This window comes from Procambarus clarkii, chromosome 33 (assembly GCF_040958095.1).
Source record: "Procambarus clarkii isolate CNS0578487 chromosome 33, FALCON_Pclarkii_2.0, whole genome shotgun sequence".
Lineage (NCBI taxonomy): Eukaryota > Metazoa > Arthropoda > Malacostraca > Decapoda > Cambaridae > Procambarus > Procambarus clarkii.
In genome coordinates, this window is record NC_091182.1 from 37,908,871 (window position 1) to 37,935,544 (window position 26,674).

A 26,674-nucleotide genomic window follows, 5' to 3' on the forward strand; every position below is an offset into this window, starting at 1 on the left:
CATCAATCAACAGGTGTACAGATTCCTGAGCCTATTGGGCTCTATCATGTCTACACTTGAAACTGTGTATGGAGTCAGCCTCCACCACATCGCTTCCTAATGCCTTCTATTTGTCAACCACTCTGACATTAAAAAAGTTCTTTCTAATATCTCTGTGGCTCATTTGGGCACTCAGTTTCCACCTGTGTCCCCTTGTGCGTGTGCCCCTTGTGTTAAATAGCCTGTCTTTATCTACCCTATCAATTCCCTTCAGAATCTTGAATGTGGTGATCATGTCCCCCCTAACTCTTCTGTCTTCCAGCGAAGTTAGGTTTAATTCCCGTAGTCTCTCCTCATAGCTCATACCTCTCAGCTCGGGTACTAGTCTGGTGGCAAACCTTTGAACCTTTTCCAGTTTAGTCTTATGCATGACTAGATATGGACTCCATGCTGGAGCCGCAGACTCCAGAATTGGTCTGACATATGTGGTATATAATGTTCTGAAAGATTCCTTACACAAAGGCCGGCCGTTCTTATGTTAGTTAACCTGGCATATGCCGCTGATGTTATCCTCTTGATATGGGCTTCAGGGGACAGGTCTGGCGTAATATCAACCCCCAGGTCTTTCTCTCTCTGACTCTTGAAGTATTTCATCTCCCAAATGATATCTTGTATCTGGTCTCCTGCTCCCTACACCTATCTTCATTACATTACATTTGGTTGGGTTAAACTCTAACAACCAGTGTGTGTGTGTGTGTGTGTGTGTGTGTGTGTGTGTGTGTGTGTGTGTGTGTGTGTGTGTGTGTGCGTGTGTGTGTGTGTGTGTGTGTGTGTGTGTGTGTGTGCGTGTGTGTGTGTATGAACTTTAGATAATCACATTAATGAACCCATTAACAATTATACCATGTATAATTGTTAATTAGTTCAAACATGTATAAGCCCGCATAACGGACTATTCCATGAGGATATGTGAATATAATTCCCTTCACAACCCTGCTCCAGACGTACGATAGCACCGTAAGCGATCCTCTACAACGGTGCGTTAACTCTCCCCACTGTTAAACGTCCCTGGCGGAATGTCAGCTGATGTCTTTGTTTACAATAAATGTGTGTTTGCGTACGGTATCCTTGAAGGGGTATGCCCCCGCTGACGTACCCACGCCAGCGTCAGTATCTCTCACCCACACTGCCCCTAGCAATTTCCCCGGTGGCGTAGCTTCGCCAGCCTCAGTATCTGTGCCACCGTGTCTTAACAACGCCTGTGGTGCCGCAGCTACGCCAGCCTCATCACCATGGCCATCAACAGCAGCGGACGGAAGAGGATGACGCTGGCAGAGATCTACCACTGGATCACCGACAGCTTCTCCTACTACCGCCAGGCCTCGTCCGGCTGGAAGGTGAGTCTCTCACTCACTCACTCGCTCACTCACTCACTCACTCACTCACTCACTCACTCACTCACTCACTCACTCACTCACTCACTCACTCACTCACTCGCTCGCTCACTCACTCACTCACTCACTCACTCACTCACTCACTCACTCACTCACTCACTCACTCACTCACTCACTCACTCACACACTCACTCGCTCGCTCGCTCGCTCGCTCGCTCGCTCGCTCGCTCGCTCACTCACTCACTCACTCACTCACTCACTCACTCACTCACTCACTCACTCACTCACACTCTTTATGGTAGGACAGATTAGTCTCTCACTCATGTACTCACTCACTCACACTCTTTATGGTAGGACAGATTAGTCTCTCACTCATGTACTCACTCACTCACACTCTTTATGGTAGGACAGATTAGTCTCTCACTCATGTACTCACTCACTCACTCACTCACTAACTCACTCACTCACTCACTCACTCACTCACTCACTCACTCACTCACTCGCTCGCTCGCTCGCTCGCTCACTCACTCACTCACTCACTCACTCACTCACTCGCTCACTCACTCACTCACTCACTCACTCACTCACTCACTCGCTCGCTCACTCACTCACTCACTCACTCACTCACTCACTCACTCACTCACTCACTCACTCACACTCTTTATGGTAGGACAGATTAGTCTCTCACTCATGTACTCACTCACTCACTCACTCACACTTTATGGTAGGACAGATTAGTCTCTCACTCATATACTCACTCACTCACTCACTCACTCACTCACTCACTCACTCACCCACTCACCCGCTCACTCGCTCGCTCACCCACTCACTCGCTCGCTCACTCACTCACCCACTCGCTCACTCACTCACTCGCTCACTCGCTCACTCACTCACTCACTCACTCACTCACTCACTCACTCACTCACTCACTCACACTCTTTATGGTAGGACAGATTAGTCTCTCACTCATGTACTCACTCACTCACTCACTCACACTTTATGGTAGGACAGATTAGTCTCTCACTCATGTACTCACTCACTCACTCACTCACTCACTCACTCACTCACTCACTCACTCACTCACTCACTCACTCACACTTTATGGTAGGACAGATTAGTCTCTCACTCATATACTCACTCACTCACTCACTCACTCACTCACTCACTCACTCACTCACTCACTCACTCACTCACTCACTCACTCACTCACCCGCTCACTCGCTCGCTCACTCACTCACCCACTCGCTCACTCACTCACCCACTCGCTCACTCACTCACTCACTCGCTCACTCGCTCACTCACTCACTCACTCACTCACTCACTCAATCACTCGCTCACTCGCTCACTCGCTCACTCGCTCACTCACTCACTCACTCACTCACTCACTCACTCACTCACTCACTCACTCACTCGCTCACTCACTCACTCACTCACTCGCTCACTCACTCACTCGCTCACTCGCTCACTCACTCACTCACTCACTCACTCACTCACTCACTCACTCACTCACTCACTCACTCGCTCACTCACTCACTCACTCGCTCACTCACTCACTCGCTCACTCGCTCACTCACTCACTCACTCACTCACTCACTCACTCACTCACTCACTCACTCACTCACTCAAACACCTTATGGTAGGACAGACTAGTCTCTCATGTGAAAATTACACCCTCTCTGGGACACTACTTACACTACTCTGGGACACCACTCTGGGACACCACTCTGGGACATTACTCACACCACTCTGGGACACTACTCACACCACTCTGGGACACCACTCTGGGACACCACTCTGGGACATTACTCACACCACTCTGGGACATTACTCACACCACTCTGGGACACTACTCACACCACTCTGGGACATTACTCACACCACTCTGGGACACCACTCTGGGACACCACTCTGGGACATTACTCACACCACTCTGGGACATTACTCACACCACTCTGGGACACCACTCTGGGACACTACTCACACCACTCTGGGACACTACTCACACCACTCTGGGACACTACTCACACCACTCTGGGACACTACTCACACCACTCTGGGACACCACTCTGGGACACTACTCACACCACTCTGGGACACTACTCACACCACTCTGGGACACTACTCACACCACTCTGGGACACCACTCTGGGACACTACTCACACCACTCTGGGACACCACTCTGGGACACTACTCACACCACTCTGGGACACTACTCACACCACTCTGGGACACTACTCACACCACTCTGGGACACCACTCTGGGACACTACTCACACCACTCTGGGACACTACTCACACCACTCTGGGACACTACTCACACCACTCTGGGACACCACTCTGGGACACTACTCACACCACTCTGGGACACCACTCTGGGACACTACTCACACCACTCTGGGACACTACTCACACCACTCTGGGACACTACTCACACCACTCTGGGACACTACTCACACTACTCTGGGACACCACTCTGGGACACTACTCACACTACTCTGGGACACCACTCTGGGACACTACTCACACTACTCTGGGACACCACTCTGGGACACTACTCACACTACTCTGGGACACCACTCTGGGACACCACTCTGGGACACCACTCTGGGACACCACTCTGGGACACTACTCACACCACTCTGGGACACTACTCACACCACTCTGGGACACTACTCACACCACTCTGGGACACCACTCTGGGACACCACTCTGGGACACCACTCTGGGACACCACTCTGGGACACTACTCACACCACTCTGGGACACCACTCTGGGACACCACTCTGGGACACTACTCACACCACTCTGGGACACTACTCACACCACTCTGGGACACTACTCACACCACTCTGGGACACCACTCTGGGACACCACTCTGGGACACCACTCTGGGACACCACTCTGGGACACTACTCACACCACTCTGGGACACCACTCTGGGACACCACTCTGGGACACCACTCTGGGACACCACTCTGGGACACTACTCACACCACTCTGGGACACCACTCTGGGACACCACTCTGGGACACCACTCTGGGACACCACTCTGGGACACTACTCACACCACTCTGGGACACCACTCTGGGACACCACTCTGGGACACCACTCTGGGACACCACTCTGGGACACCACTCTGGGACACTACTCACACCACTCTGGGACACCACTCTGGGATACCACTCTGGGACACCACTCTGGGACACCACTCTGGGACACCACTCTGGGACACCACTCTGGGACACTACTCACACCACTCTGGGACACCACTCTGGGACACCACTCTGGGACACCACTCTGGGACACCACTCTGGGACACTACTCACACCACTCTGGGACACCACTCTGGGACACCACTCTGGGACACCACTCTGGGACACCACTCTGGGACACCACTCTGGGACACTACTCACACCACTCTGGGACACCACTCTGGGACACCACTCTGGGACACCACTCTGGGACACTACTCACACCACTCTGGGACACCACTCTGGGACACCACTCTGGGACACCACTCTGGGACACCACTCTGGGACACCACTCTGGGACACTACTCACACTACTCTGGGACACCACTCTGGGACACCACTCTGGGACACCACTCTGGGACACCACTCTGGGACACCACTCTGGGACACCACTCTGGGACACTACTCACACCACAACACTTAGATGTTCACTCCTGTAACTTTCTCTTGTTCAGAAGTTGGAGTTGTCTTCACTTCTTGTTTTACTGTATTTTTGGTCTTCTTGCTCCACTTCCTATCCTCATAACCTTGCATTTGGTAGTGTTATAGTCTAGTAGCCATTTCTCAGACCATCTCTGAAGATTGTCTAGTTCATCTTGAAATATATTGCAATCCTCCTTAGCTCTGTTTCTCCTCATTAACTTAGCAGTGCCAGGAAACATTGATGAGAATGAGCTTACTTCCTCTGTTAGTTCGCTTACACGTATTAGAAACAGGATGGCCCCTAGTACCGACCCTTGAGGTACGCCACTCGTTACCTGCCTAACCACTTGGGATGGACGGTAGAGCCACGGTCTCGCTTCATGCAGGTCGGCGTTCAATCCACAACCGTCCAAGTGGTTGGGTATCGTTCCCTCCCCCCCCCCCTCGTTCCATCCCAAATCCTTATCCTGATCCCTTCCCAGTGCTATATAGTCGTAATGACTTAATTGGCGCTTTCCCCTCATAATTCCACTAGTTACCTCTATCTCCGTTCTTATAGTTCTTCTCATACTACGACACTTTTCCTCCTTCCTGAAAAGTACTCCTTCGCCCACTTTAACACTCTTCCCGATACACCAGCCTGTTTTCCTGGTTAATATCGGAGTCGCTTGTGAGGAAGAGTGTCTTATGCTTTCCGGCAATCCAGGAAAATGCAATCTGCCTCACCCTCTCTACTCCTGTTTGATTGTTGTGATCTTGTCGTAGAACTGTACTATGTTGATCAGGCAGGATTTACGTTTAGTTAATCCAGTTTGATGCTGGGAAACAAAGCTTATATGTTCTAAATATTCTGCGAGCTGTCATTTAATCAGTCTAGTATCTTACAGTGAGCACTTATTAGCGATAACAGAAGCAACAGAAGCTCTGTTCTTCCAATCTATCTTCCCATGGTTGAAGTCTCCCATAATTAGTAGTCCAGATCCATTCCTGCTAGCAACAGAAGCTCTGTAATTCAGTGACTCCTGATAATTCTGAAACTCTGTAATTCAGTGACTCCTGATATCCTTCTGTCTTGTATATAGGTCCTGTATTTGTCACTTTCCAAATGTCAGGAAGTTCTCCATATCTAGTGAGGATTTGAAGACTACAGGAAGGATTTCACACAGTGCTTCAGCTCCTCTTAACTGTTTCTTTGCTTAATCTGGTGTCGTGTCTATTTCGGTCAGTCTTGTACAGCCTCTTCATTACAAGTAGACCTGAGGCAACTCTGGTGCATTCTTAAAATATTCCTCTAAGTTTATATTTTCTTCGTACTTCATTCTTTATTTAGCTTCTTCTTTTGCGAAGCCTCATTTATTTATTTATTTATTTATTTTTATACAAGAAGGTACATTGGGTTTGAGAGAATACATAGTATTTACAATCTTGTAAAGCCACTAGTACGCGCAGCGTTTCGGGCAGAAACGCACTTGATGAAACGCAAGTGCGTTTGTGATGAAACGCGCTTGAAACCCACTCATTCAAAGTTTCTCATCACTTGTTTATGACCACTGATCACTCAGCTATCAGGGACCCCAAGAAGGGTGTGTGTGTGTGTGTGTGTGTATTCACTTAATTGTGTTTGCGGGGTTGAGCTTTGTTCTTTCGACCCGCCTCTGAACTGTCAATCAACTGTTTACTAATTACTTTTATTTCCCCACACCACACACACACACACACACACCAGGAAGCAGCCCGTGACAGCTGACTAACTCCCAGGTACCTATTTACTGCTAGGTAACAGGATCATTCAGGGTGAAAGAAACTTTGCCCATTTGTTTCTGCCTGGTGCGGGAATCGAACCCGCGCCACAGAATTACGAGTCCTGCGCGCTATCCACCAGGCTACCAGATCCCTCAATGTGTGTGTGTGTGTGTGTGTGTGTGTGTGCGTGTGTGTGTACTCCCCTAATTATACTCACCTAATTGTGCTTGCGGGGGTTGAGCTCTGGCTCTTTGGTCCCGCCTCTCAACCGTCAATCAACAGGTGTACAGGTTCCTGAGCCTATTGGGTTCTATCATATCTACACTTGAAACTGTGTATGAAGTCAGCCTCCACCACATTACTTCCTAATGCATTCCATTTGTCAACCACTCTGACACTAAAAAAGTTCTTTCTAATATATCTGTGGTTCATTTGGGCGCTCGGTTTCCACCTGTGGTCCCTTGTGCGTGTGCCCCTTGTGTTAGTCTGTCTGTCTAAACGTTTACGACAGTACCACCAACCGACTACTGTAATCAAGACTACTAAATAAATATGAAAACTCACTAAACAATGTGTATCTAATCTACCCTACAACGTAACATAATCGTACGTTACATTGTGTGTGTGTGTGTGTGTGTGTGTGTGTGTGTGTGTGTGTGTGTGTGTGTGTACTCACCTAGTTGTACTCACCTAGTTGTGTTTGCGGGGGTTGAGCTCTGGCTCTTTGGTCCCGCCTCTCAACCGTCACTCAACAGGTGTACAGATTCCTGAGCCTATCGGGCTGTCATATCTACACTTGAAACTGTGTATGGAGTCAGCCTCCACCACATCACCCCCTAATGCATTCCATTTGTCAACCACTCTGACACTAAAAAAGTTCTTTCTAATATCTCTGTGGCTCATTTGGGCGCTCAGTTTCCACCTGTGTCCCCTTGTGCGTGTTCCCCTCGTGTTAAATAGACTGTCTTTATCGACCCTATCAATTCCCTTCAGAATCTTGAATGTGGTGATCATGTCCCCCCTAACTCTTCTGTCTTCCAGCGAAGTGAGGTTTAATTCCCGTAGTCTCTCCTCGTAGCTCATACCTCTCAGCTCGGGTACTAGTCTGGTGGCAAACCTTTGAACCTTTTCCAGTTTAGTCTTATCCTTGACTAGATATGGACTCCATGCTTGGGCTGCATACTCCAGGATTGGCCTGACATATGTGGTATACAAAGTTCTGAATGATTCTTTACACAAATTTCTGAATGCCGTTCGTATGTTGGCCAGCCTGGCATATGCCGCTGATGTTATCTGCTTGATATGTGCTGCAGGAGACAGGTCTGGCGTGATATCAACCCCCAAGTCTTTTTCCTTCTCTGACTCCTGAAGAATTTCCTCTCCCAGATGATACCTTGTATCTGGCCTCCTGCTCCCTACACCTATCTTCATTACATTACATTTGGTTGGGTTAAACTCTAACAACCATTTGTTCGACCATTCCTTCAGCTTGTCTAGGTCTTCTTGAAGCCTCAAACAGTCCTCTTCTGTTTTAATCCTTCTCATAATTTTAGCATCGTCCGCAAACATTGAGAGAAATGAATCGATACCCTCCGGGAGATCATTTACATATATCAGAAACAAGATAGGACCGAGTACAGAGCCCTGTGGGACTCCACTGGTGACTTCACGCCAATCGGAGGTCTCACCCCTCACCGTAACTCTCTGCTTCCTATTGCTTAGATACTCCCTTATCCACTGGAGCACCTTACCAGCTACACCTGCCTGTCTCTCCAGCTTATGTACCAGCCTCTTATGCGGTACTGTGTCAAAGGCTTTCCGACAATCCAAGAAAATGCAGTCCGCCCAGCCCTCTCTTTCTTGCTTAATCTGTGTCACCTGATCGTAGAATTCTATCAAGCCTGTCAGGCAAGATTTACCCTCCCTGAATCCATGTTGGCGATTTGTCACGAAGTCCCTTCTCTCCAGATGTGTTACCAGGTTTTTTCTCACGATCTTCTCCATCACCTTGCATGGTATACAAGTCAAGGACACTGGCCTGTAGTTCAGTGCCTCTTGTCTGTCGCCCTTTTTGTATATTGGGACCACATTCGCCGTCTTCCATATTTCTGGTAGGTCTCCCGTCTCTAGTGACTTACTATACACTATGGAGAGTGGCAAGCAAAGTGCCTCTGCACACTCTTTCAGTACCCATGGTGAGATCCCATCTGGACCAACAGCCTTTCTAACATCCAGATCCAGCAGGTGTCTCTTGACCTCCTCTCTCGTAATTTCGAACTCCTCCAAGGCCGCCTGGTTTACCTCCCTTTCTCCTAGCACAGTGACCTCACCCTGTTCTATTGTGAAGACCTCCTGGAACCTCTTGTTGAGTTCCTCACACACCTCTCTGTCATTCTCTGTATACCTGTCCTCGCCTGTTCTAAGTTTCAATACCTGTTCTTTCACTGTTGTTTTCCTTCTGATGTGACTGTGGAGTAGCTTTGGTTCGGTCTTGGCTTTGTTTGCTATATCATTTTCAAAATTTTTCTCTGCTTCTCTTCTCACCCTGACGTACTCATTCCTGGTTCTCTGGTATCTCTCTCTGCTTTCTGGTGTTCTGTTATTCCGGAAGTTCCTCCACGCCTTTTTGTTCAGTTTCTTCGCTTCCATACATGCCCTATTATACCATGGATTCTTCTGTTGCTTCTCGGATTTTTCCCTTTGGGCCGGGATGAACCTGTTTACTGCCTCCTGACACTTTTGGGTAACATAGTCCATCATACCCTGTACAGACTTGTCTCTGAGGTCTGTGTCCCAAGGTATTTCACTTAGGAAACTTCTCATCTGTTCATAATTCCCCTTTCGGTATGCCAGCCTTTTGATTCCTAGTTCTTTTTGGGGGGAGATAAGTCCTAGCTCTACCAGGTACTCAAAGTTCAATACACTGTGGTCACTCATTCCCAAGGGCGCTTCCATCTTAACTTCCCTTATATCCCATTCATTTAGGGTAAATATCAAATCAAGCATTGCTGGTTCATCTTCTCCTCTCATTCTTGTTGGTTCTTTGGTGTGCTGGCTTAGAAAGTTTCTTGTTGCCACGTCCAGCAGTTTAGTTCTCCATGTTTCTGGTCCTCCATGCGGGTCTCTGTTCTTCCAATCTATCTTCCCATGGTTGAAGTCTCCCATAATTAGTAGTTCAGATCCATTCCTGCTAGCAACAGAAGCTGCTCTTTCTATTATGTTAATGGTGGCCATGTTGTTTCTATCATATTCCTGTCTAGGTCTTCTGTCATTTGGTGGTGGATTATATATGACTGTGACTATAATTTTTTTCCCTCCATTTGTTACAGTACCTGCTATGTAGTCACTGAAACCTTCACAGCCCTGAATATCCATCTCCTCAAAATCCCAGCCTTTTCTTACCAGCAGAGCTACACCACCCCCACCTCTTCCTTCCCTCTCTTTCCTCATAACATAATAGTCCTGTGGGAACACTGCATTTGTTATCGTTTTCGTGATCTTTGTTTCTGTGAGGGCTATTATGTCTGGGTTTTCCTCTAGTACCAGTTCTCCAAGCTCATTTGCTTTATTTGTAATTCCATCTATGTTAGTGTACATCGCTTTGAGGCTCACTTTCTTCTGTCCCTTCTCAAATCGCCTCCTTGGTGAGTGTTCTGCTGGTGGGGGAGGCTGTTCCATGGGTGTGAGGACCTGTGAGGTGGATAACAGGGTCTCAGAGGATACTGGGATGAGGGGCGGGGGATCCAGTGAAGGGGGAGGGACAGGGAGGGTATGGGGTGAAAGGGGAGGGAGGACGGGAAGGAAAGGGGAGGAGGGAGGACTCGGGAGGAGGGGAGGGGTGGGGATTGGGTGTGGGGGGAGGGAGATTTGGCTGAACATTTGAGTGGGGGCAGGGAGGGTTTGGGGTAGGGGGGTTTTCTATGCAGAGGAGGGAGGCGGGGTTGTCCTCCCTTCTGGTGTTACTGGGTAGCTGGTTGTGGGTTCCCCCCTCGCCTCTGGGGGTGTTGTGTTGGGAGCTGTGACTTCCTGGTTTTCCCCTCTCGCCCTGCGCCTCTTCCTTGCTTCTGCCGCCACGGCTCTCTCCTCCCTTGTCATGTCTCTCTGGAGGAATACATTTTTTAATTTTCCCACGTTTTTCAGGGAGCTCTTCCTTGATAGGATCTTCTCCTTTGTGTTCTCGTTTGCAAACACTATCTTTATCATTCGGTCTCGGTCTTTGTTGTACCAGCCTAGCCTGAAAACCTTCTCAATACTATGCTCAGCCCCTTCCATGTCTAGTGCCTTTAGTACTTCATTCACTGCTGCTTTGTCCTTGTCATTCCACTCTGTCCTATTAGATCCTTCCTGCTCCTTAATACCCACAGCAACCACTGATCTGTTCCTTTCCAGCAGTTGGCTAGTGGAGCGTGCCGCCTCTTGCGAGGTGGCTGCTTTCATGGCCACCTCCATCACTGCAGTCATTACTTCAGAGTTATTTTTTTTTAGTATTTCCGCAAATGTTGCTTTTATTGTGGCATTCTCATCCAGAAAACTATTACCACCTTCTCCCTGGGTGGTTTTCTGATTCTCAGCCTCGATACCATTCTCTTTGAGGGCTCTAATCTCCTCCTTTGCTGCTGTCAGCTCTCTTTTCAGGTTGCTTATTTCGTTCTTCATTTCCTGCATCATTTCTTGCATCTCACTCTTGATGTCCTCCAGAAACGGGGCGAACATTTCCTTCATCTCGTCACCTTGGCTCTTTCCTGTTCCCCTGGGACCTCTGGCTGCCATGCTTGACCCTGTTGGGATGGGGGAGGGAGAGAGAGAGAGGAAGAGAGAGAGAAAAAGAGAGAAAGGGAGTGATAAAGGGAGAGATAAATGGGTGGGTGGGGGGGGATCCGACCCTTCCACTGAAGTGAGAAGAAAGTAGAAGGGGAGGGGGGGGTAGGAGATGGAGAGAGAGGCGGGAGGGAGAGAGAGGAGAGGGAGAGAGATGGAGAGGGAGAGAGTGGGTGAGGGAGAGAGCGGGTGAGGGAGAGAGCGGGTGAGGGAGAGAGCGGGTGAGGGAGAGAGGGGGGGGAGGTGTGTGTGTGTGTGTGGGCAGAGAGGGAGGGGGAAGGAAAGAGAGGGAGGGAGGGGGAAGGAAAGAGAGGGAGGGAGAGGGGGAGAGAGAGAGAGAGAGAGAGAGAGAGAGAGAGAGAGAGAGAGAGAGAGAGAGAGAGAGAGAGAGAGAGAGAGAGAGAGAGAGAGAGAGAGAGCAGGAGAGAGATAGTGGGAGTGGGAGAGGGAGTGGGAGAGAGGGAGAGTGGGGAGGGGAAGAGTGTGTGTATGGGCGATGCGGGGGACTGGGGGTGGGGGGGGCGGAGATGGTGACTAAGTCAGGTCAGGTCAGATGGTGGGGTCAAGAGGGGTGGGGGTTAGTAAGGTCCTATCCCAGGTGTTAATGCCTTTTCCCCTGACTGAACAATTGTGTGTGTGTGTGTGCACGTGTGTGTGTGTGTGCACCTGTGTGTGAGCACGTGTGTACTCACCTATTTGTGCTTGCGGGGGTTGAGCTTTGGCTCTTTGGTCCCGCCTCTCAACTGTCAATCAACTGGTGTACAGATTCCTAAGCCTACTGGGCTCTATCATATCTACATTTAGTGTGTGTGTGTGTGTCTGTTTTAGCGTGTGCACACTTGTGTGCGTGTATACGTACGTGGGCGGGCGTGCTTGTATGTGTCAAGATACCCCCTTATGCGTTACCTCTGCCTAAATGAGCCACTCTGAGATTTTTAAATATATATGATATCCTGAACGAGAATTTGATAATCTTTTACCTCAATCTGTACACCTGATTAATTGACCAGAGAGGGGTACATACCAGTCTGCCTCCCGCTCACACAACCAGATGAGTAAGGGCGATGTATGATGACGATGGTTATCCGTCGTTGTCTCCCACTAGGTGATTCACTAAGTGCTGGTAGATTGATGAGGTCGGTTATTCTCTGTCTACACAAAGCTCTGGAGCCAGTCACTGTATCGTTATGTGACAGTTCACTAATTCACTGTACCACTGATCACAGTCACCACTCAACAGCACAATCAGGTAGTTCCACGGCGGGTCGTCCCACCCGGTCAGGTCACACACTTACATGCACCGGTGATGCCCTAGTCCACTTTCGGTTTCTTCGCCAAATCTTCGCACTATCACTAGCGATATGACTATGCTATGTTGCACCCTGCTAGCTACACACTGCGAGAGGCCAAATACTATGATCTAGCCTCTATACTCCTTCAATGTCCCGAGAAATTTACGAATTTCCGCGGACCTCACTAATCGCGTGTGTCTCCTACCGTCTCCCGCGCGCGAGTGTGTGTGTGTGTGTGTGTGTGTGTGTGTGTGTGTGTGTGTGTGTGTGTGTGTGTGTGTGTGTGTGTGTGTGTACTGGTCCAATGCAGTGTATGTGGGTTCGACAAGGAGTAACAGCGTCACCTTTCCTTCCGTACAGAACTCAGTGCGCCACAACCTGTCCCTGAACAAGTGCTTCAAGAAGGTGCCCCGGACGAAGGACGACCCGGGCAAGGGCTCCTACTGGGCCATCGACGCCGCCCAGACGCCAGACGACCCACTCTCCAAGAGGAAGAAGCAGTCGTGTCCTAGAGTGAGTGTCCTCAGGGCAGGAAGGGGCTGGAAGAGGTGAAGGAGAGGCTGGAAGAGGCCAGGGAGGGATGGAAGAGGACTTGGAGAGAGCAGGGAATGTTGGGAGAGGACAGAAGAAGGGGCAGGGAGTGCTGGAAGAGGGGGAGGGAGGGAGTGAGTTACGAGAGAAGACAGGTGTTGCTGGAGCCTTCACCCTCCTCCCAACCAACCTCAGTGTGGGGTTAGGGGCTCATTTTAACTTCCCGGAAATAGTGTAATAAAAAGAAATTCTAATAGTCTCTTAGTCCAAATACTTGGCCTGGAGGATAGGGCGACGGCCTCGCTTCGTGGAGGGGCTGGGTTCGTTCACTGATGATGCAAGTGCTTGGGCACTCTTCCTTCACTCCTTCATCACATTCACTTCAAGTCATGCCACTTCAAGTCACAATATAGTCATGCTGGCTTAGATCTTTCTCCTGATAATTATGTTCACCTGCAGCATCACCAAGCCACCAAGACAACATGGTAAGCGTAGTAGATAGTAGTGATAGTAGCTGAAGCTGTAGTAGATAGTAGTAGCAGAAGCGGTAAGCGTAGTAGATAGTAGTGATAGTAGCTGAAGCTGTAGTAGATAGTAGTAGCAGAAGCGGTAAGCGTAGTAGATAGTAGTGAAAGTAGCTGAAGCCGTAGTAGTAGCAGAAGCGGTAAGCGTAGTAGATAGTAGTGATAGTAGCTGAAGCCGTAGTAGATAGCCATAGCCGTAGTAGATAGCAATGATAGCCGTAGTAGATAGCAGTGATAGCCGTAGTAGATAGCAGTGATAGCCGTAGTAGATAGCAGTGATAGCCGTAGTAGATAGCAGTGATAGCCGTAGTAGATAGCAGTGATAGCCGTAGTAGATAGCAGTGATAGCCGTAGTAGATAGCAATGATAGCCGTAGTAGATAGCAGTGATAGCCGTAGTAGATAGCAATGATAGCCGTAGTAGATAGCAATGATAGCCGTAGTAGATAGCAATGATAGCCGTAGTAGATAGCAGTGATAGCCGTAGTAGATAGCAGTGATAGCCGTAGTAGATAGCAATGATAGCCGTAGTAGATAGCAATGATAGCCGTAGTGTCGTTTATAATAGCAATAGTCACTAACTTTATTAGTATTAGTAGTAAGGTTAGAATAAGTATTCTTCCTCTCCGTATGGATATCCTAAGACGTGGCTAGATATGGTGAGTGTACACCAGCTAAGCTTCCCAGCAAGTGGGAAGTAGTATTCAATAAACCTTCAACTCTTCTGTCCAGACCTCATCTGTCCAGACAATATTTACAGTCGTACCAGTGAGAGTAGTTTGTGTTTTCTGTGATTGAAGCGCGTTCGATACAGATTGTAAGATCATTTCCCTGCTCCTTTTGTGAGCGTAAATCTTTCATGCAACAAAAGACAGACTACACACTTAAATATTTTGACTAGTTTTGCATTTCAGAATATATATTTGCAGGCGATGAGTCACAATAACGTGGCTGAAGTATGTTGACCAATCCACACACTAGAAGATGAAGGGACGACGGCGTTTCGGTCCGTCCTGGACCATTCTCAAGTCGATTGTGATCGATCGACTTGAAAATGGTCCAGGACGGATCGAAACGTCGTCGTCCCTTCATCCTCTAGTGTGTGGATTGGTCAAGAATATATATTTTATCAGTTGAACACATGCAAGTTTGTCAGGTAAGTGTGGTTAACATAGCTTCAATCTCCACAGTTCAATCCGTACCTGACAATGAACAACAGCGCGAGAAACAGCGCCTACAACGCGGCAGTGGGCAAGACTGGCGGGAGCGGCGCCTCCACAGCGGCGGCCATGGGGGCAGCCGGCCTGCCAGACACCCACCCGAGGCCCGACGGCAGGGCCATGGGGTCCTGGAGCCACCAGACCACGCCAGACCCGTGGTCTCACACGCACCAGCTGTGGAACAACGATTCTGACGGTGGGTTTCCTTGTACCAGCTCCAGGAGGGACAGTTGACGACAGGCTGTGAGAGTTGACAGGGAGTTGAGGGCAGGTTGTAAAACTAACCTTGCCGAAGTTTTTTTTTTCTACCACAGACGTGGCCACACACTCACAATGCTAACAAGCATATAATCTTCTGTCCTCCATGGACAGGGTTAGAAATCTGTTAAACATATAATTCAGTGATTTATTGAACAATCAACCACAGAAGGTGATTGTAGTGATTTTAAAATGCTAAGCTAACCTACAAACAAATACACAGTTACACACAGGAAGGCGTGTCTGGGATCCTCTCGGACGTAGGTTCGAACCCTCGTCACGGCCCATTGTGGATTTGTTCATAAATACACAGATTTACGTCTGTCCTGTATGAACAATGTTCGAGGTGTCCTTTAACATTTTATCATTAATGTGCGTTTACAAAGGTGAAATGCATTTCTTACCAGCTTCCACATATCCTGTATACAAATACACACAGACACGTATATACAAATATACCTACACATATCCACATATATATATACAGTACATACACCTATATCTCTCCTACTTTGACAGGTGTTATGATCTCAGCCTACAGGAGAAACGAGTCTCCCTCCTTGAGAGTTATTCAGCAAGCCTGACCTAACTAGAAGGTCTAGCAAATATTGAGGTGATAACCCATATGAAAAATGGCTGGTTGGATATGTAAAACAATTTAAGATTATGGGCAGTAAGTAAGGAAATAGATAAATGACTGGCTAGGAGATGTGGACATTTTGCTGGAGGCGTGAGGCTCGCTTCCGGAGGACCTTGACCTCACTTCAGTGCCAGACATCGCAGGGGGAAGCCGCGCTCCATTTGAGCTCCCGCCAGAAGGGAACCCCTAGTGATATATCTCTAAGAGAAGTGTGCAGACGTGCCAGCTGTGGAATTGAGCCGAGAACGTTGTGGTGTCAAGTCTTGGACGGCGAGGAGAGTTTAATAAGCTGCTCAGAGGCATTTTCGTGGGCTGTGTGGAGCGCCCTGACCAGACGCCGTCAGAGGGAAAGCGCCCTCGATCAGTTAATCTGTGGTAAGCGCGATATACGCCAGTTCATAGTGATCACTTGTAGTTGGTCGTGTGCCCAGCGACAGTAGCAATGTTTATTTATAAGTTAGACATGTTTTAATAAGGCAGAAAGCCTGAAATAGGAGAGTGAAGAGGGAGGAGCACGGAGCGACGTCCGCCCCCTCTGAGCGCTGGCGGACGACTGAGGGAGCCTGGCTCTTGACGGAGGAAGACCCTCCCAGCGAGTGAGGACCGCCGCCAGGCGAGGTGGAGTATGGACCCGCCCAAAACGGGGGAGTCCACTCTCACTGTATGTAGAGAACAGATAGAGGTTTGAGCAAAGCACATTGTGTGGTTATTTTTGTTTATGTGTTAAAGGGGAACATTTTATTGGAGTGTCGATGGGTTGCAGGTTTGTCTTTTGGGGAAGAAGTTGCTAAGAACTTCGAAGCCAGCAGATGAAGTAGCTGATGAGACTCCAAGGTAGTGGAGCAGAGGACCTCGAGCTGTGAGGAGAAGCAGCAGTGAAGAGGAGTGTCACGTGCTTCTGTAGAGGTGGTGTAGCAGCCAAGAGAGCTGTGGAGGACCCTAGCAGAAGGGTGAAGCACCGTAGTTGCTCAAGGAAACTTCATGATAGCAGCCTGGAGGAACTGCAGAGGATCCTGGTAGTGAAGCCCGGAAGAACCTAAGGATATTAGGGTAGTGAACTTCCAGAGGTGGAAGGGGAAGTTCTGGTGGATTACTTATAGGGAGTCGATAGTGTTTGGTTGTCATTAGCGTGCAAGACGCAGTGAGAGGTGAGTGACTGTTGGCATTCTTATGTCAAGGAGTTTTTATACTGAAGTTTAGAGTTACAGTCGTAGGCTGGATTACCTACAGATGTATGCGTTCTAGGACTGATATTGATCGATTAATCATTGTTGTGTATCAATGAACATTTATACTGATATATGTTATTGCATTCAAATGCTGGTTTTCTATATATATACATTATCCTGCTGATAGTGCAACAGTGTATGTAGACTTGATCAACATGAGGAGGTTGATAGTATCAGGTGGTGAACCAGGAGATAGGATACCACTTGATAAGCCGATAATAGAGTTCTGATGGTGTTGGAGTGCAACCTGATTGTGATATTATAGAGTATAGGATTCATTATTATTATATGTGTGTATGTATCGTGTATGTGCTTTGTCCAGTAAATGTGTCACAATTTGCTGGTGTTTGCCCTTGTCCTAGTGAGGCTTCCCAGGAGGTAGTAAAGAAGGAGAGAGAGAGAGAAAGAACCAAGAACCACTGCCGTGGACAGGGTAGGAGGTAATACTAGTAAGTCATAGGGGATTGAGGAGATCATATCTCATAAGGAGAGAGTGGGGAGTCACAGCGGCTCGAGTGGGTGTGTGCACGTGACAACGAGGCTAAGTGTTGGAGCCGCATCCCCTAAACGTGTGACGTTGAGCCCCTCTCCAAGAGCCAGAAGCGCCAAGGGTGATCTCCTAGTATAAGCACTCTACCGAGTTGTGGGTTGGGTTGTCCATAGAGAAGGATCAACGACGACAACACCAACCAACCCACAGTCTATAATACAGGGTAATACCATCTATAGAAACTAGTGTGATAATAAACACTTAACCACTGAAAGTGATTAAATAGTGGTAGATTACGGCAAGACGAGGCTGTAAAAGACGTCTTGTTACGGCCACAATGGGACGCAACCGGGTTTTTTTCTGGTGGTACGAAAGTTCTGGTATCCAGCCCCAAGTTAGTAAAGGCTTTCAAGGAGTGAGCTCAGTAATGCAAGTAAAACAAAAGGGGGAGGTACATTAAATACCCAAGTTCATCACTTTATCCATATATAATTATTTTTCCCATCACCATATATATATAAAACTCTTAAACGGAAGTATTACTACACTATATGTACACCAATGACTCTCTCTGAAGACACTAAACATTCGGCGAAGCTCATTCGATGCAGTATTGTACCGTGTTTCCTCATCCGTGGCACTACCCTCAGCAGGTACCAGGAAACAACGATGAGTCCACCCTGGCCACGGGCCAGCCAAACCACAATTCCAATAAGTGCCTCTTCGTGAAGGCCCACAACCACAGTTCAGCCTGTTGCTAGCAGGTACCAATCAGCCTTGCTGTTGGGCCACTTCACTTGCAGATACTAGGGTAGCGGGCCCTAGGCAGGAGCTTCGTGCAACTCGCTGGTTACTCTCCTCTTCAGCACCTTAGTCAGTTGTCTCTTCCACCAGCCAGCCCCGGGTACGGCGAATCCCGTCACTGCCACTCCACAGGCAGACAGTAGAACACTTCACAGTCCTCTTCCGGCGGCGGCTCACTGCTTCCTTAAAGCAGACTGGTGTAGAGACTTTGGCTGCCCTGGGTAGACTAACCCACCTTGCATCACAGCAGCCCTACGTCGACTCTGTGAATACAGACACGTCATCAGTACACTGGGACACTCCATGGGACCACTAGGAACATCACTTACTGGCTTAGACACCTACACACAACTCCGCCTACAATAGATGGCGCTGGTTTTCTAAGCACCACCTCGCCAGAGGTCGGTACCAGCTACCTCACGAGCCAACTAGGACAGGAATCTAGCGCCTCTCGCCGGTATATTCCCGTCATCGCTAGATGGCGTTGTCCATGTTGTGGGAGTTTCGGGAGCGGACTCACAGATGGCGCTGACGTCACTGCTCCGTGCTCTGACGATGAACTTGGGTTCGTAACACGCCTCAAGAGATTACATTAGAGTTCTACACCAATAAGTGTGTGTGTACTCCCCTAGTTGTACTTGCGGCGGTTGAGCTTCGGCTTTTTGGTCCCGCCTCTCGATCGTCAATCTACTGACGTACAGATTCCTGGGCTTCTTGAGCTCTATTTATTTATTTATTTATTTATTTATTTTTTAATTTATTTATATACAAGAAAGTACATTGGGTTCATGAGAGTACAGACACTTGAAGTTTTACATTCTTGTAAAGCCACAAGCACGCATAGCGTTTTGTGCAGATCCTTAATCAAACATATAATTTTAGAAAGAAATTTCTAGCAAAATTAATCAAATATTTACAGGTACATTGTAAGTATGTATAAAAAAAACATTGTAAGAAAGTATAAAAAATATATTGTAAAAAAGTATAAAAAATACATTGTAAGAAAGTATACAAAAATACATTGTATAAGAAATTTGACAGAAAAAAAAAGTAAAAGTAGGTACATTAAAGAAAATTTATAGGTTATCCACAGGTACATTGTAGTATAATTTAAGGATTATTGCAAGATATAATGTAGGAGACTATGTGTATAACATGATATAAGATAACAGCAATTATTACAATGTGTAAAGTTGTATGGCATAGGTATATATATTGGGGGATTGGGTAGCACTAGATACAGTGCGAGTTTAAAGCATTAGGTAGGAAACTATGAAGATTAAATTAGGTACTTTTTGGTTTTATTTTTGAATAAGGTAAAAGTTTGACAGCTTTTCATTTCGTTAGGGATTGCGTTCCATAGACCAGGTCCCTTTATTTGCATACAGTGTTTACACAGATTAAGTTTGACTCTGAGGATATCAAAGATATATTTATTTCTCGTGTGGTGATTATGTGTTCTATTACATCTGTCCAGGAAGAGTTTCAGAACAGGGTTTGCACTTAAGAACACTGTTTTATAAATGTAATTGACACAAGAGAATGTGTGGAGTCAGGTTATGTCTAGCATGGTTAGGGATTTAAATAGGAGGGCTGAGTTTTGTCTGAAAGCCGAGTTTGTTATTTTTCTGATAGCAGATTTTTGCTGGGTGATGATGGGCTTCAGGTAGTTTGCAGAGGTTGAACCCCATGCATAGATACCATACGTAAGATAGGGATAGATTAGCGCGTAGTATAGTGAGAGGGGAGCAGAGTTTGGAACATAATATCTGATTTTAGAGAGTATACCAGCCGTTCTTCAGACTTTCTTGATTATGTGTTGTATGTGGGTGCTGAAGTTGAGTCTCTTGCCTAGTATAGGTCAAGGAACTTTCCATCATTTTTATTGCTGATGGAATTGACATCAGCAATTGGCATCAGCAATTGACTTTTTATTGCAGTGACAATCTGAAACTGAATTGCATTTGTTGATTTGCTCCCAAATAAAATGTAGTAGGACTTTTCTATGTTTAGTGTGAGTTTGTTGGTTGACATCCATAAGTGGACTTATTTTAGTTCATTGTTTACAACATTATTTAGTGTGTGTGTGTGTTTGGGTCTGAGTAGATGAGGGTAGTATCGTCAGCAAATAATATAGGTGCAAGAATATTAGAGACATTAGGCTCTTCTTATATACATTGAAGTATATAAGAAATAAAAGAGGTCCTAGGATGCTGCCCTGTGGTACCCCTACGGTTAATGGTAGAGTGGGGTAGGTTATATCATTGATGGTCACATATTGGTGTCTGTCACTAGGATAGGATCGAATATAGTTCAGGGAAAAGCCTCGGATTCCATAATGATGGAGTTTAAGTAAGAGGTAGTTATGGTTAACAGTATCAATCATATATACATTAGAAACTGTGTATGGAGTCAGCCTCCACCACATCACTGCCTAGTGTATTCCATTTATTAACTACGCTGACAATGAAAAAGTTCTTTCTAATTTCTTTGTGACTCATTTGGTTACCCGTGTTAAATAATCCATCCTTGTCTACCGTGTCAATTACCCTGAGAATTTCGTACGTGGTGATTATGTCTCCCCGAGCTCTTCTGTCTTCCAGCGACGTGAGGTGCAGTTCACGCAGCCTTTCCTCGTAACTCATTCCTCTTAGTTCTGGAACTGGCCCAGTGGCATACCTCTGAATTATTTTCAGCTTCGTCTTGTGCTTGACAAGGTACGGGCTCCATGCTGGGGCCGCATACTCCAGGATTGGTCTTACATATGTGGTATATAAGGTTCTGAAGGATTCCTTACCACAGGTTTTTTAAGGCAGTTCTGGTGTTAGCCAGCCTTGCATACGCCGCTGATATTCTTTTACTGTGGGCTTCAGGAGACAGGTTTGGTGTAATATCAACTCCTAGATCTTTCTCTCTGTCCGTTCCATGAAGATCTTCATCTCCCATTCGGTATTCTGTGTCTGGCCTCCTATTTCCTCCTCCTAATTTCATTACCTTACATTTACTTGGGTTGAACTTTAGTAGCCATTTGCTGGACCATTCCGTCAGTTTGTCTAGGTCATCTTGTAGCCTCATACTATCTTCCTCTGTCTTAATCCTCCCCATAATGTTTGCATCATCAGCAAACATTGAAAGGATCGAGTCTATTCCCTCTTGGAGATCATTTACATGTATCAGAAATAGTATAGATTCAAGGACTGATTCCTGTGGGACTCCACTGGTGACGCCTCGCCACTTTGAGACTTCACCCATCACAGTGACTCGCTGTCTTCTGTTGCTTAGGTACTCAATTGTCAAATGGAGTACCTTCCCTTTCACTCCTGCTTGCATCTCCAGCTTGTGCACTAGTCTTTTATATGGTACTGTGTCGAAGGCTTTCTGGCACACCAGAAAGATGTAGTCTGGCCAGTCCTCTCTAGCTTGCATGATTTTTGTTGCCTGATCATAGAATTCAATTAATCATGTGAAGTATGATTTGCCCTCCCTGAAGCCATGCTGATGTTGGGTTACAAAGTTCTTTCGCTACAGATGTTCAACTAGATTTTTTCGCACAATCTTCTTCATCAGCTTGCATTGTATGCAAGTTAGGGACACTGGCCTGTAGTTCAGTGCCTCCTCTCTATCACCCTTTTAGTATATCGGGACTACTTTAGCCGTTTTCCAAATTTTTGGCAGTTCACCTGTTACCAGTGATTTGTTATACACCATGGAGAGTGGCAGGCAAGGTTTCTGCTCCTTCCTTTAGTATCCATGGTGAGATTCCATCTCACCATGGATACTAAAGATACCATGGATACATCCAACTCTAGTAACTGCTTCCTCACCTCCCCACTGGTAATCTCAAACTATTACCTGCAATAGTATGAGATTACCACTGGTAATCACCTCCAGTGGTAATTACTTCCTCCCCACTGGTAATAACAAGCTATTAGAATAGTTAACCAGGCACCACTAGTGGTGCCTGGTTAACTATTCCTCTCTTATCTCTAGAATTTCCCTTTGCTTTAATGTGAAGACCTCCTGGAATTTCTTATTGAGTTCCTCACACACTTGTCGTTTATACTGAATATGTCTACCCCTATCCTCAGTTTCATTACCTGTTCTTTTACTGTTGTTTTCCTCCTGATGTGACTGTGCAGCAATTTAGGCTGAGTTTTTGCCTTGCTTGCTATGTCATTTTCGTATTGCCCTTCTGCCTCTCTTCTCATCCTGACATATTCATTCCTGGCACTCTGGTATCTTTCTCTGCTCTCAAGTGTCCTGTTATTTCTATAGTTTCTCCACGCCCTTGTACTCTGTGGCTTTGCTAGTTTACATCTCTGGTTAAACCATGGGTTTCTCGTCTGCATTTCGTTTTTTTCTTTTTGGACTAGGACACACTTGCCTGCCGCCTCCTTACACTTCTGCGTGATGTAGTCCATCATGCCTTGTGCCCTCTTTCCTCTGAGCTCTCTTTCCCACATTATATATATTAGGAATTTTCTTATCTCCTCATAGTTTCCTTATCGGAATGCCAGCCTTTTGTTTTCAGGTCCTTTTCTTGAGTACATTAATCCTTCTTCCACCACATACTCAAACTTCAGTACACTGTGATCGTTCATTCCCACTGGGGCCTCGATACCGATTTCCCTTAGTAAGAAGACACTAAATTTGTTAAAGGTTCCTAATATGGGGAACCGATTTATATTTATTTAATTTATATGAATTTATATAAAATTTATATTTGCGTTAATTTATATATTTCGATAGCAAATTGTGTGATCGTTTAAGTGTACTGTATTTCTGCAAATTCTCACAATCGACTCCCTTATACATTAGGGGGGTTTATTAAAATATATGTGTAGTCAATCAAAATTGATTGACTAACATTCACTACAGTATTAGACTACATATATTAGTAATTGTAAATAGGGAGGACTAATCATATTGTATGGTAGTGGGCCTAGTCAACCAGTCTGAACACGGATGAATAAGTCAGACGATCCACTTTGTGGTTGCGGCTGGCCCCCAACTCATGTACTGGATTACTAGGATTAATTCTTGCTTCCTCTTTAATTGTTCCTGTCAAAGGGCACTTGTAATAATAGCAGGAATCCTATATATATATAACAGCTATAACAGTGGAAATATTGCTAATTTAAATAAAGAGATGAGATTATTACTCTGGGTTGGTCGCTGGTCCTCGTTCTAACCGGAAAATAATCCTATCTACCTAACATTACTGGCCAGGAATGACTAGATAAGATTTCAGAAAGAACCACCCTAATAGACGTTGGTGTTGATAACGGGACGATACTGGTCCCATAACACTGTCCAAAGGCTCTATTGTGTGGAGCTTAAAGTGAGCTCCACTCGATACGGTGTTGATAAAATTAACAGTGGCTGACTACTGAGGCCTCTCTCCTACTGACGCATCCATTGTTCTCCAGATGCGTCAGGAAGTGTTTAGAGAGTGTCTTCATTTACTCTATTTTGGTACTAATAATTAAGTTGATTCAAGTGAGATATTTTTATGATGCTAACAGTCCAAAGATTGCTGTATTAAGAATGTTCCCAACAGAATTAGCTGGTAAATTTAATAGTGACATTTAGCAATAATATCCCGTTTTCTATTGATGGAAATTTCCAATGTGCTACATTTTATATGGGTTAACTTTGTTATTTACACCCAGCAATATTATCTGCATACTGTGTTTAATATTAGTAAATGGTGTCGAGTTTTCCGACACGTGATAAATAAATTTTGTACATGTCTTAAAACTGAGGCAACAACATGTGAAGGAATCTACGACATAACATTTCTTTACAGTGTTGACATTGGACGGTCGGCCAGTAGCCAGCGCCCCGGCGAGCCTGGCCTCAGGTGCGGTCGACGGCGAGCCCCCTGGTGTTGACGGCATCATCATGAAGGACTGTGACCTGCATCTTCTCAACAACCTCACACCGGAGTTACTTCGGGAATATGAAGATCTCTTCACATCTACGTCTGTAGCCAATCAGAACATGGTTGGGGGTATAGGGTTTGGGTCCGGGGTATTGCCCATGACCATGAGCACAACAATGCCCACACTCACAACCATTCACACGCCCATGCACACTGCTCAAAGCGTATCCGTCGACTGTTTACCATTTCCCCTGCAAAGTGCGTCAGGAGAGACGTTAGCAACATTAGTGGCAGACTCTTTGCTCGTGTCGAATGCGGTCCCTCCCGATGACGTGCTGCGGTCGCCTCAGCAAGCCAGCAGTCCCGGGGAGTTGCCCCTGGATGGCAGCTTCAGCTTAAGTGGCCACAGTGACATAGGGGAAAACAGCTGCTCACTGGCCTCCCTCAGCGAGACGGTGAGTGCCGCCTGCCATGGCTCCGGAGGCACCGTCACCATCATGAGACGAGAACCTGCGGTCTCCAGTCCCCAGCCCCTAGTCTGAGCCTCTGTCCCGCCTCCTGGCTCCACTCACGCCCCCGGGACACACTCGCCTCGGCCACGTAACCAATGATGACGATGGGCTGGACGGAGCGCTGGTGTGTGGTCTGGCCGAGGACTTGGAGGCCATACAGGTGGGACTCATCACTGGCTCTGGACCACATTCCGACGACGAGGAGATCACCGATGACTTCAACTGGGACAGGCTCCTCTAGCACCATATCTTTGACCCGATGGATAACTGTGTCCCACTGACGGCCATGTACATAACACAGACGATCTTCAGATGGACATGTCACATTGTACAAAAGACGGTTCGCCAACCTAACGTAACTAAACTTTCCCTTAACCAACCTAACTAAAGCGACCGAAACACAAGTCTAACCATCATAAATACATCATAAACATCATCATAAATCATCATGTATCATAAATACATCATCATTACTTAATACATCATAAACTAACAATATATACGGTTTGGACAATTACAGAAATTGTCGAACCGTCTTGTGTACGATTTGACCACACCCTTCAATCGGGTAAAAAAAGGTGAATTATATATAAAAGGAAATGGCTCAAACATGATATTTCTTGGAGTGCTGTGAACTAGTCTTTAAATAATATTGAAAGGCCACAAATTTATTTTATTCGTTTAAGAGCATTTAAATTGTGTTTATTGTGTTTTAAATATACTCCTGGACGGTTTAAATCTCTAAATAATTTTATTGCTAAATCAATAATATATATATATATTATATATATATATATATATATATATATATATATATATATATATATATATATATATATATATATATATATATGCATATATATATATATATGCATATATATATATGCATATATATATATGCATATATATATGCATATATATATATGCATATATATATATATATATATATATATATATATATATATATATATATATATATATATATATATATATATATATATATATATAATATATATATATAAAGAGCATGTGTGTGTGTCTGTCTGTGCAAAGCAGGAGGACAGACGTTTGTAGGTAGCATCACCCAACTTTGCAAGATGAAGCATGGGGGGTATGTGATTGTCACAGGCTAATCGGGGGTCAGCCACAGTGTCTCCTTTTTAGAAATATCGGTGCCATCAGTGACCCCCTGTATTTTTTATGGTTTAAGATCAGGGATTTGTTATTTGTATTTTGCAGTTTTTCATCTTCTGTAATATTACATTTTATGTGAAAGAGGCAGAGAGAGAAACAGAAGAAAGGGTAGAGAGAAGAGAGAGATGGGGAGAGGAGAGACAAGGGAAATAGGAAACATGAGAGGAAAGTAGGGAGAGCGAGGGGTAGATATTGGGAGGGGGGGGAGAGGAAAAGAGGTGGAAGGAACGTGAGATAGAGACAGACTTGGGCATTGCCGGGTACTCCTTCTAGTCTATATTTATTAAATAAAATGTTTGTCTGTTCAGTGTTTGAGGTCAGACGCTTGAGACGAGCCTCGCGAAACTTAACGTGATTAATGGTGTTTGTAATCGGAGTGTCATAAGGGAGGATCTTGAGTCGGCCCCTGTTTCCCCCTTGTTGGGCAAGTGGCCACTATGCGCATCCTTCACGAATTCGATGGATGTAAAATGTTCTGCTCAGATACT

At 46.1% G+C, this 26,674-nt stretch overlaps 1 protein-coding gene across 1 annotated transcript in view; it reads left to right on the forward strand.

Moving 5' to 3' along the window:
- The window catches only part of LOC123765214 (uncharacterized), a 33,512-nt gene extending 7,765 nt beyond the window's left edge, over nucleotides 1-25,747 (forward strand). Inside the window, 5 exon segments of the mRNA XM_045753684.2 lie at nucleotides 1,253-1,376; nucleotides 13,262-13,414; nucleotides 15,146-15,371; nucleotides 24,406-25,016; nucleotides 25,018-25,747. Of these exon segments, the coding sequence (XP_045609640.1) occupies nucleotides 1,253-1,376; nucleotides 13,262-13,414; nucleotides 15,146-15,371; nucleotides 24,406-25,016; nucleotides 25,018-25,233 (1,330 nt within the window). The 3' untranslated portion in view covers nucleotides 25,234-25,747.
- The last annotated feature ends 927 nt before the right edge of the window (nucleotides 25,748-26,674 follow it).